General features: G+C 59.0%; 1 protein-coding gene across 2 annotated transcripts; it reads right to left on the bottom strand.

The window, feature by feature from the left end:
- Nucleotides 1-389: 389 nt before the first annotated feature.
- Nucleotides 390-11,711, bottom strand: CNPY2 (canopy FGF signaling regulator 2). Of its 2 annotated transcripts, XM_050924751.1 has the most exons (7): nt 11,187-11,711; nt 10,206-10,298; nt 6,551-6,727; nt 6,072-6,187; nt 5,221-5,418; nt 4,744-4,840; nt 390-1,372 (listed from the first exon to the last, which is right to left on the bottom strand). In XM_050924751.1, the coding sequence occupies exons 3-7, from the start codon at nt 6,648-6,650 to the stop codon at nt 1,329-1,331; spliced, it is 555 nt and encodes a 184-aa protein (XP_050780708.1). In that variant the 5' UTR covers nt 6,651-6,727; nt 10,206-10,298; nt 11,187-11,711; the 3' UTR covers nt 390-1,328. The 2 variants fall into 2 exon arrangements, with proteins under 2 accessions (XP_050780708.1, XP_050780709.1); XM_050924752.1 differs by lacking the exons at nt 10,206-10,298; nt 11,187-11,711 and adding an exon at nt 8,264-8,311.
- Nucleotides 11,712-11,733: the final 22 nt, after the last annotated feature.

Here is an 11,733-nt window from a genome sequence, read left to right as displayed (position 1 = left end):
TTTAGCCGACGTCCCCTGCTGCACAAAGAATGCGGGTCTCAGCTCTGCCTCTTCAGCTCAAGCTGTAGATTTCTGGCTCTGGAGGGCCCCCGTTCAAGCCCTACTGTTCCCCAAGATGGCAGCTGTTCCCCATAACTAGAGCAGGAGCTGGCAGAAAACGCTGGTCCCCAGCACTGCCTAACCCTGGTACCACCCTTGCCTCGGTATTCGCTGCATCGCCACAGGGTAGTTGAAGCTGCTAGCAGCTTCCCCTCCTAGCCCTGGCTGTCCTGGACAGGAATACCGTGCTGGAAACTCCCATGGACTAAGCCCCAAAGGGGCTCTTCGGAACCCTCTGCTCAGACTAATCCCCCCTACCCCTCATTGCACAGGGAAACAGGACCACTGTGAGCAGTTCCAGCTGCAGTGTGGCCAGAGGTTTATTCTGCTGCCCTCCGTCAGAGATCACAGCCATCTGCAGCCTAGAAAGAGGTCCTCAGGAAACAGACCTGAGGCATTTAAAAACAAGCCCTTCAAAGTCACACGACTCCCCCTGGAAAACTGGATCCCTCCACCCTGGGCGTGCAGATGTTGCTAGCAGAGCGCCGACTTGGCCGTGTCTTCGCCGGCTGTCATCTGAGCTCAATAACTGCTGCTCCTGCTGCTGGCAGCTGGAAGTGTCCCCTTTGGACGGATGATGGTGGACAAGTCTCTGTGCAGTCAGAAAAGCCACAGAGATGTGAGCTGCCCAAGGTCACAGTGAGACAGCGTCAGAGCCAGAAGAGAACCCGAGTCCTGATTCCTGCTCCTGCACTGTAGCCACTAGAGTACATTGCTGCTCAGAATAAAACCTGGGAGGTCTCACTCCAGCAGCCCGTCTAGAACTCAGAGTCCTGATGCTCTCTGAGGGGCAAAGCCAGGCATGGGCATCTCCTCTCAGAGCTGGAACAGAACCCAGGAGTCCTGGTCCCTGGCCCCCTTTCCTCTTCCCAAGAGTTGACACTCCCACCCCACGACAGTTACAGTGGAAGCTCAACCAAAATAAATAAGACAAAAAGCACCAGAGTAATCGAGACTCTGGACCCTACAGGAACATCTGTCCATCTCCTTAGGGAAGGGATGAGGGAGGAAATATCGACAGCCTAAAGGCAGATTGAAAGTCAAGCAATCTCAAGGGGGCAGGAGAAGGACAACGTCTTTCCCTCCAAAGGAAGCTTCTGTCCTGCTTTCCGCCCCAAGCAAAGACTGGGGTTTCCAAGTGACACACAGCGAGGTTCTCAGGGCAATGCCAGCAGGTAGGGGAGGAGTCCGCTACAGGGGATGTCCAGTTTGATCCAGGCCTTCGCACTTCACAGCTCATCATGGGGGATGTTCAGGGCATGGTCGCACAGATCTACGCATACAAGCACAAGCCGTTAGAACATGGGACTTACCAGACTGGATCAGAGCTGAGGTCCAACCAATCCAGTGTCCAGCACCAGCTGCTCCAGAGAAAGGGTAAGAACCCTGCATGAGGTAGCTGTGGGACAATCTCCTCCTGCCCCCCCCCCCCGCCCCACCCCTTGCGAGTTGAGGTTGGTTCATGCAGCAAAGCAGCAGAGCTCACATTCCTTACAATTTACACAATCTGATCTTGTGGCAGTGAGTTCCACCGGCTAACTGTGCCGTGTGTAAAAAGTACTTCCTTTTCTCAGCTGGGAATTTGTACCTTTCGATCTCACTCAATGCCCCTGTATTATTTACAGGATGGTCGCACCTGGAGGCCACAAAGCAAGGATCAGGTCCTGTTGTGATAGTCTGCAGGTGTAGGAGACGACTGGCTTTGCCCCAGAGTTTACAGTCTAAGCATTCTGCTGCCACTCCTCAAGCTGGTTCAGTTTCCAAATAAGATCTTCAGTAACATTTCTCTCCAGTTATAGGAAACAGACAGCAGCTACCACAAGCGTGTCCCTTTCGAACTGGCTTAGCAGCCTGCAGCTTCTCTGTTCCTTTTAACATGCAAGATGATTCCCATATGCTCCTCAGTCTGTATGATTCCAAACACCACAGACTGGCTCCCAGCCGCTTTGCTGACCACAGCTTTTGTAGCACCTTTCACACCAAAGCACTTAATCTACCCAGAGGAGAATTTCATCCTCACTGAAATGCAGCCGCCTCTAGGGTGGGACATAGCAGCTGTTCAACACGGTACAGTATCACAGTGGCCTCGGCCTTGAAAGAAAACAGCAGCCTGTATGTGAATGAACCGGGGCGGGGGCGGTAGGTCAGTGGAAAATACTTGCCCAGTTGGGATGGGGCCAGGACACTGGGCTAACATTCTGACGCTCGTAAAAGGGGCCATGGGATCGACAATTTAAGACCTGGAGTTTAACTCTCATTCATTTCTCCAGAGGCAGATCATCCCTCCTAGAGGTGGAGGGCACAGGAGACCATGGGTCTCTGCCATTTACTGGAGCACACAGCGGTCAAGGGGCCAGCTGGACATGCAGCCCAAGAACAAGGCAGCTGCTCACGTGAGGACTGAAAGCTCTGGCTACCAGCCAGAGAACAGGGACTCGCTAGCACAGCAGTGCCCCATGGGAAGGGCGGGGGGCCACTTCACTGCTCCCCACCCCGACCATTCACACTTTAGTTAGTGGCTAATGAAAAATGCAGCTGTTTGAAGAGAGCTGTTGAAGTCGGCCTTTGACCCAGACAGCGCAGAGGGCAGGAGCTCTCTGCTGAAGCCTGACACGTTGCTGTGGCAGGCAGCGCTATCAGGTGTGCAGGGCCAGGGAGATACGGGGACGGAGGTGTAAAGCCAGGGTCCCTTTGCGACAGCCTGGACAAGAACGAACAAAGGTCAGGCGGCACCCAGGGCCGCCATCCAAAAACAACTTAGTGGGATGGGGAAATCAGTCCCTGAACAGCACCCAGCAGTTGGCTGCTCCAATCCTGTCACTGCTCTTGGCAGCCAGTGAGAATCTCCGACACAAATGAGGCTGGGCTGGTTGTGGGAGGAGCCGCTTGGCCCAAGCTGGAGTTTCCCCCAAAAGCTGCAGGCGGTTAGAAAAGCCAGCGGGAAATACATCTTCTGACTTGCAGCCCTTGGTGGGAGCAGCGAGCCCACGGAGCCGGGACGCTCCTGCAGAGCATTCGCCTCAGATCCCCAGCAGGTCTCTGGAGAGGGTTTGACACCCCAAGGGCAAGGAGAGGCCAGGGGATGGGAGGGCAAGTTACTGACAAGTGTGTAAGACCACGGAAGTTAGACTCAGATCCCATCAGTGGGCCAGTCACAGCCTACGTGAAACGGCTGCAGGACAGAGAGTGACCCAGCAGCTGCAGGATAAGAGAGCCAGGAGCAGCGTCTGATGGGCAGGGCACCGCGCTGGGAATCAGGAGACCTCGGCTCTATTCCCAACCCTGCCGCTGACCTGCTGGGGGACCCTGGGCAAGTCAACCCAACTCTGCTTCAGGTTCCTCATCTGTAAAAAGGGGCGAATGGCCCTGGCTGTCCTTTGTGAAGGGCTCGGAGGTTACGCACGAAGTGCGCCAGGTAACAGCTAAGTACCATTAGCTCCTTTCTTACTTTCCTTCTGGTTTATGAATAGTTTTTTGTAATGGCTTCTCTCTAGCACTCAGCAGAGTACCTGGGGAGTTAGCCAGTGCTCTGCGACAGGAAGGTGTATCCCTGTGTTACAGATGGGTAAACCGAGGCACAGAGTGGGGAAGTGACTCGACCAAGGACTAGAGCAGAGGCAGGAACTGGACCCACGTCTCCCGAGTCCCAGCCCAGCCCCTCGCCCAGGTGAGCAAGCCCCACTCCGCCCCACTGCTTTCAGCAGTCAGCACAGCTCAGCGGCACGCTTGTTGCTTTGGCTGGTTAACAAACTCACTGGATTCCAAGAACCAGCATAAAATGAGAGGCTGCCCAAATTACGAAAACACACATAAAAGGGAGGTGCCTTAAATGGACATCTCGGGGGGAAAGAACTGGCAAAGGAAGGTGCGGTTGTGGGAAAGGTGGCACGGATGCGTCCAACACCCAGCTGCCTCCCCAGGCCTCACGGGTGGGTGACTCCACGTCTCAATGAAACTTATGGACCATGATGCAGAGGGATCACTTTCCCCATCACTGGAAGGCAGCTTCCTCTGGGCTGGAGTGCAGCAGTCAGCCTGTCCCAGCGATGCTGCAGCACTGGTGCATGATGGGAAGTGGGGAACAACATTGATTGAGTACAGGGGACCAGCCATGGTATCCTGGCTAAATTCTTCCCCGTCCCTGGGCACTGCCAATGGCTTCCGCCCTGTTCAAGGAACCATCTCGCTCCTAGAGTGGTGGCTGCTGACTGGACCTGGCCTCGGCCTCCAGGCAGCCATCTAGAGACGAACGAGGCTCCGTTTGTTTAAAACCAACAAAAGGAAGTATTTCTTGACCCAACGCACAGTCAACCTGTAGAACTCCTTGCCAGAGGATGTTGTGAAGCCCAATATACCAGGCTTCAAAAAAGATAAGTTCACAGAGGATGGGTCCATCAATGGCTATTAGGAAAACCATGATCTGAAGTGTCCCTGGCCTCTGTTTGCCAGAAGCTGGGAATGGGCGACGGGATGGGTCACTTGATGATTCCCTGTTCTGTTCATTCCCGCTGGAGCACCTAGCATTGGCCACTGTCGGCAGACAGGACACTGGGCTGGATACCACTGGTCTGATCCAGTGCGACAGTTCTTATGTTCCCTGTCTGACTAGCCCCCCACCCTAAGCGGCAGTGGAGTCTCGCTTACCGGTCCGCTTGCTGCAGAGCCGATCCTTGACGTTGTCGGTCTCACGGGAGAAGAATTCAATGAGCTCATCTTCATACTCCTCGGCGATACTCTCGCACTGCAACGGGGGCCAGAGAGTGTCAGAAAACCGCACCCTGCCTCCCCTGGCACTCAGGGGTCACACCGGGCAGGAGTGGCAGAGAGGAGAAACTACATAACCCCAGACACAGAAACAGCAGCCCCACCTGCCCATGGCCTGCTCTGCGGTGGCAAAGCACCGTGGTCAGGCTGTGTGTGTGTGTGGGTGTCAGCGCTCTGCAGTCCAGGAAGAAGGGTCAGAGTTAAGCCCTGAGCCGTTCCTAGTGAAAGCAGCCTGGCATCTCCCACTCATTCACTGGTGCCCAGCACCAGCAGGGCAGGGGCTACTGGTTCCCCCTTCAACTGGCGGCTGAGCTCCATCCGGGGAGCCCCACATTAGGGGAGCACCTCTGCACTCACCGCAAACTTCAGGCGGGACGTCACGTCCCCGTCTATTTTGGTCCCAGAAAGGTCCATCTTGGTCCCGTCTTGGGAGATCACGCGGCCGTAGCTTTTCCGGTGGGTGGAGGGATCCACCTTCTCCCCATACTCCTTCATCTTCTCACAGACCCGCTCCAGCAGCTCCGTCAGGTGAGCTTCTGATCTGGCATAGGGCACCTGGGCAGAATCACAGCGATCCGACATGCCAGGCCAGCATTCACCTCGCCACTCACCTACGCAACGGCCGCAGCACCCGAGGTCCAACCAGGTCGTAATCGTGCTTCGCAAGCATTGGCTGAGCCGCCCTGGGAGCAGCGACAGTGCTATCTGCTCTTCACACAGTGGCAAAACAACTTGGCCGAGGCCATGCAGTGAGCCAGAGGGGCAGCTCTGCACAGAACCCAGGAGTCCCACTCCCAGTCCCACCCTCTGCCCACAAATTCTTCCGAGAACAGAAAAGTCCAGGAGCCCTGGGTGCCAGCCGCCTGCTTCATCAGCCAATGCTGCCTCTCCAGAGCAAGCGCTGCTACTATGGAGGAGCCATTCACGGCCATCACAAATTGGCTTCATATCCCAGTGTCTCCAGAACAGGAACCCCCCTTCCCTGGCTAACAGCATCCAGTGGGTGGCTCTGACCACCTTGGAGTCTTTCGGCGGGAGGAAAATGAATTAAGTGGAATCTTCAGAACCCACTCCCTTCTCCGTCCCTCTCCCCACAACACCTGGCTCCATATCCACCCCTCCCCACTCTTAAACCTGATCCTTCAGAGACACCTGCCGCCCCAGGGCTAGAGAGCGGTACCAGGCGGGGCAAGCACAAGCCACCCTACCTCTACGACCGACTGGCTGCCGTCCGGGTTGATACGGAACGACCCCATCTGGATGGTTTTCTTGGGGTCCACCTGGGAGATCTCCCACTCCAGCTCGTCCACCAGGGCCCGACAAGCTGGAGAGGAGAGGGGACTCAGTTGCATTAGTCACACATGGTGAATCAGAGGGAGAGAAGCAAAGGGCAGTTACCCAGCGTGCCCCGCGACCCTGAGTATGTCGGCAACAACGGTTCAATAGTGCACGGTCCGTCCGGGAGCAACGACGAACCCTGGTGCAGTAACTAACAAGATGGTCTCCTTCTAGGGTCCGCCCTGTGCCCAGCCCAATGGGAGGCAGAGCCCGAGAGAGGATCTGCTGCTCTAACAATAATCTGCACTTACTCAGCGTTAACTAACCCATTCCCCGTTTGGCTGATAGGGAAACTGAGGCCTAGGGTACAAATGTTACACAGCGCCCGAGCTGGGAACGCCCCCTTTACCTCCACAATGGAGATCCTGACTACTCCAAGCAAGGACATTGCTCAACAGGGACACCAGAATGAGGGATAGGCAGAGTGTGTGTGAAATGCAGCCATTCATCTTCCCCGCAGGCTGGCACAGTGACCTACAGCGCTTCCAAATCAGCTACGAGGGGCCTCCGCGGTCCAGCAGGCTCTCTGCGGAAACCAAAGCAAATGGCTTCTGCTACAGCGAATCCCTCCCGGTTCCAACACCAGCCCCTCTAGGGGCTCGTCTAGACGTGTCTAACGCTGGTTTGATTTCACTGGCACAGTTCTACCATTATAATCTCCGAGGGTGGCTTCCTTTGACTTAGCCAGGACGGGCCCAGCTACAGCAGAGCAACAGAGAACTTACCCTGGGATACCGACAGCATTTAGAATCCTCACCCTACCGGGTCCTGCTCTAACCCCTGGTAGATTTGTCCTAGGAATTGCTCTGTCCTGCCCCAATGCTGAGCCGGTGGTTACAGCACCAAGGGCTCCGTGGCCCAGTCCACTCCCTGTTTCACAGCTGTTTATCTGCTGGGCTCTGGCTGTGAGCACAAAACAGGGACTGTGTGGCGGGCCGGAGGCCAGTGTTTGGCAGTTTGTAGCTGCTCTTTGCTGGTTACTGGGATCGGCACAGCCACCCCAGGGCATTCCTACAGAGCCTCCTGAGATGGAAAAAGTGCCTGCAGGTCCCCTCCACCAGCCCTGGAACCACAGCATCCCCCCCAGGACAGAAGGGAACAACAGCCCATCGTGGAGCCTTAGGGGGCAGGGGAGGGCCAGCTGACACCCTCATTCCATGGGTCTGTAACCTGTTCCCCAGTGTGCCCGACTTCCTGCCAGGGCCCCCCACACCCTGCACCCTCAGAGGTCCCCAGAGACCTCTCTAGCTCCCTGTTATGCCCCAAGACAGCTGCCCAAGCCCAGGACCCCCATACATCCTACAGAGATCTCCATCTCCCCCAACGCAGATGCCCCATAGAACCCTGTTTAAAGCGCCTCCACTCCCCTAGTCAGCCCCCTCACCCATCCCCTTGGAGCACCCTAGACTCAGGCCCCCCATACACTTTATAGGGACCCCTCTCCCCTGTAGAGCCCCACACACAGGGCCCCCCATACACCTTATGGAGACCTCTCTCCCCTACAGAGCCCCCCATACACCTTATAGGGATCCTCCCCCCTATAGAGCCTCGCACAGGGCTCCCCATACACCTTATAGGGACCCCCCTCTCCCCTATAGGGCCCCCATACACCTTACAGAGACTCCTCCCCCTACAGAGCCCCCCATACACCTTATAGGGATCCTCCCCCCTATAGAGCCTCGCACAGGGCTCCCCATACACCTTATAGGGACCCCCCTCTCCCCTATAGGGCCCCCATACACCTTATAGAGACTCCTCCCCCTATAGAGCCCCACACACCTTATAGGGACCCCGCACAGGGCTCCCCATACACCCTATAGGGCCCCCCCTCTCCCCTATAGGGCCCCCATACACCTTACAGAGACTCCTCCCCCTACAGAGCCCCCCACACACCTTATAGGGATCCTCCCCCCTATAGGGCCCCCGCACAGGGCGCCCCCCACACCTTATAGGGACCCTCTCCCCTGAAGAGCCCCCTCCAACCTTACAGAGACCCCCTCTCCCCTACAGGGCCCCTACACCGTACAGAGGCCGCCTATAGGGCCCCCGTGCAGCCCCGCACCTGAGACCTGTCCCGGCCCCGCCGCTCCTCCGGCGGGCGCTGAGTCCGCCCGCCCCCGAGCCCCGCCCCCCCGGGGCTGCCCCGCCGCCCGCCTGCCCCGCCGCGCTCTGCCGCCGCCGCCCCGCGGCCCCGGCCCGGGGATCCGGTGAGGGCCGGGCCGGGCCTGCGTCTCTCCGGCCCCGGCAGCGGCTGCCAGGGCCCCTCCAGCGGGGCGGGGCGGGGCGGCCCGGCACAGGCACCGCCGCGGGCACCTAAGGCGGCGGCAGGACCCCGGGCGCGCAGCGAGGCCCCAGCTCGCGTGGCGTTGGGTTCCACGTGCGCAGTAGCCCGGCGGGGGGCGGGGCCTGCGCGGGGGGGCGGGGCATGAGAGTCACAGCTGGGCGGAGGGGGCGTGGCGGGTCGCAGCGGGGAGGAGGGGGCGTAGGGCATAGTGGGTGTGGGTCTGGGGATGGGGGGGTCACAGCTGGGAGGAGGGGGCGTAGGGCATAGTGGGTGTGGGGCTGGGATATGGGGCTGGGGAGGGGGGTCGCAGCTGGGAGAAGGGGCATACAGCTGGGATGTGGGGCTGGGGAGGGGGGTGTAGGGCTGGGATGTGGGGCTGGGGATGGGGGGGGTCACAGCTGGGAGGAGGTGGCGTAGGGCTGGGGGGTGTCGCAGCTGGGAGGAGGGCACAGGGGGTGTGGGGCTGGGGGAGGGGGTGTGGAGGTTGCAGATGGGGGAGATATGGGGGCACAGTCCTGCTCTGAGGGCAGGAAGTGGGCACCTCCTGGCAGCAGCTCAGGCTGGAAGGCTGAACTCTCCTTCAGGCAAGCTTTGGGGTCTGCTCCTTGGGCTTGGCTTTGTAACGCTCCCCCACTGACTTTGGTGCAAGCCTTCCTTCCCCACAGTGTAGACATGCCCTAATTCTGTGCCCCACCTGCCCTATCCCTCGCTTTCCATGGGGAGGCTGATGAGCAAGGGGGAGCCGGCCCAGCCCCCGGGGAATGATGTGGGCCTTTCCCCAGTGCTCAGGGGGTTGACAGGTGCTGTGGGGCAGGAACGGGGGCTGTGTGTGGACAGGGACGGAGGAGACAAGAGACGGCTGGAGAGATCTCCAACCAGCACGGAGCGCAGTGAGCTGGCCCTGCCCTCGCCAAAGATCTCACAGCACGGCACAGGCGGCAGGGAATCCTCAGGATCCCCACCGGGAAGGGTGGATTAGCCCTGCTGTATGAACAGTCCCCGTATGCACAGAAAGAGGAGGGACTTGCCCAAGGCAATGGAGCCTGTCAGTGGCAGAGCTGGAATAGGAAGCCAGCAGCCCCTGTTCTAACCACTGCACTCCCCCTCCCAGAGCCAGAGAGGGAACCCAGGAATCCTGGGTCTCCCTGCACTAACCACTAGACCCCACCCTCCCAGAGCTGGGAATTGAAAACCAGAGTCCTAGCTCCAGCACAACCCAACTCACTAGACCCCACTCCCCTCCCTGAGCCACCAACAGAACCCAGGAGTCCTGGTTCCCAGCCAATCTGCACTAATGACTAGACTCCCCCCTTTTCCTTGGTCCCTGCTGTCTCTGCTCAATCTCCCGGATGCCCCATGGCTAGCGAGTGCTCATACAGCAGGAGAGAGGGGACTGGGAAGCCCTGGCAATGACTCTGCCTCAGCTGTGCTGGGCTCGATCAGCCCAACAAGCATTTTGCCTCCTCTGCACTGAGAGCGGGGGATGCGCTCCCTCCTGGGAGCCCTGGGCTATAGCCGTTCCTGAGCCTCTGCAGCTGGGCAGCCGGGTGCTGTTACACCTCGCCAGCTAATACACCAACCGGGACACTGGGCTCCCCACGCAGGGTTAGATCATACAGCCCCAGTGCACTGGAGACAGGCCCCAGGAACTAAAACGGGGGGGTTCTTGACTCCCCATTTTTAAGGGGCTTCTGATCCAAGAGACAGGCCAGAGACTCACCTGGATGGCTGCCATGTTCTGACGCACTGTGATCAGGGATGCTCCAGGCAGGTGGAGTCTCCTGCTGTCAGCTGGATCCGCAGCGTCTCTGTCCTGGGAGAGAGACAGAGCATCCCCCGAGCCGTTAGCACCGCGCTTGCCCCCCCCCCCCCCGCCGCCCGCCAACCCCCCGTAGAGTGACTGGATTAACCAAGGTGTCTCAGCAAACCTTCCTGCCAGCCATCCCCAGGCATGTGCCCAGAGCCACCTGAGTTCATTAGGGACCAAGCAATGATCGTAGCCGCCAGCTGGGGAGGGGGTCTGGAGCCATCCATGCCCCCAGGCACCCCCCCAACAGAGCTAGTGGGTGTCCCAGCTTGGGAGCGAACCGGGGAGGGGAGCCCAGCGGGGAAAACCCGGGGATGGTGGGAAGCTGCTGAGTCAGTAGGTGATTCCTTGCCTCCCTTTGAGTCATGCCTCAGGATGCTGTGAGGTGGCGAGTTTCCAAGGAAATGCAAAAACCCAACCGGGCTTTCCACAAATGGAGGCGCTAACCCCTCTGGCCTGGCCAAAGTCCAGCGCTGCCGCCGTTGTTCTGAACTCCAAGTGTCGTCGCCTGCAGGAGTCTTGTTCTCCTTGCTCCTGCACTGGGCGCTGTTCAGGATCTGTCCCCCCTCCTCCCCCGAGGTGGCTGCATCGCCTCCCAGCCACCTCAGCCCTGCCTTCCTGCTTCTTAAACTCCGGGAGATTTGCACCAGCTTCCTCTCCTTGCCCCCCCCCCAGGCCTTCCCTGCCTATGGGGGGGGATCTCCTGCTCTGCAGCCCAGGAGGCCTGGAAAAGCCTCCCCTAACCTCAGACTTGCTGGCTCACCTGTAAACGCCTCCCTACTCCTTCCTCTCACCCTAAGGGGGGCTCCCCTCCTCACGCTGGGGAGCATCTCGTCCCATTGACCTTAAAGGCACCGGTCGTAGGCGGGGGTGGTTGGGGACTGGGGTTGTCACCTCAGGGAAGGACTGTGGCCCGTTTGCAGGGATGGATCCTTGCTCACTGCTCGCTGCGCTGAATGTCCGCGAAGACGGGGGCTGCTTTGAGCAGGAATTCCCATCCCTTTGTTCTCTCTGCAGAACCCGGGATTGCAGCGGGAGCCACGGAGGGTCCCAGCCCAAGCCACCACTCTCCCGGCCATGGCAGGAGCGGGACTCGCCCGACCAGGATGTCTTCAAAGCAGGAATGCCAAGGGCTCCTCTGCACAGGGGGTGACTAGCACCAGTGCAGCCCCATGGAGCACAGAGCCAGGCATTCTCCCCCACACGAGGCGTCTGCACAACCCCCAGTGCAGCCAAACACGGAGGCTGTGGGTGCACACAGCTGCAGCCACTCGTTAATGCCCCAGTACATTGTTCTGGCTGCTATCAGAGAGACAGCGCGGTCCAGTGGCTGGAGCAGGATCCTGAGTTCAATTTCTGACTCCCAGCGTGACCTTGGGGATAAGTGACTCCCCCAGCTCCCTGTCCGAGGGGTAACACTGAAGGGGGGGAGCCCGGTAAA

This window comes from Gopherus flavomarginatus, chromosome 16 (genome assembly GCF_025201925.1).
Source record: "Gopherus flavomarginatus isolate rGopFla2 chromosome 16, rGopFla2.mat.asm, whole genome shotgun sequence".
Lineage (NCBI taxonomy): Eukaryota > Metazoa > Chordata > Testudines > Testudinidae > Gopherus > Gopherus flavomarginatus.
This window is presented reverse-complemented; position numbering and strand designations above follow the sequence as displayed.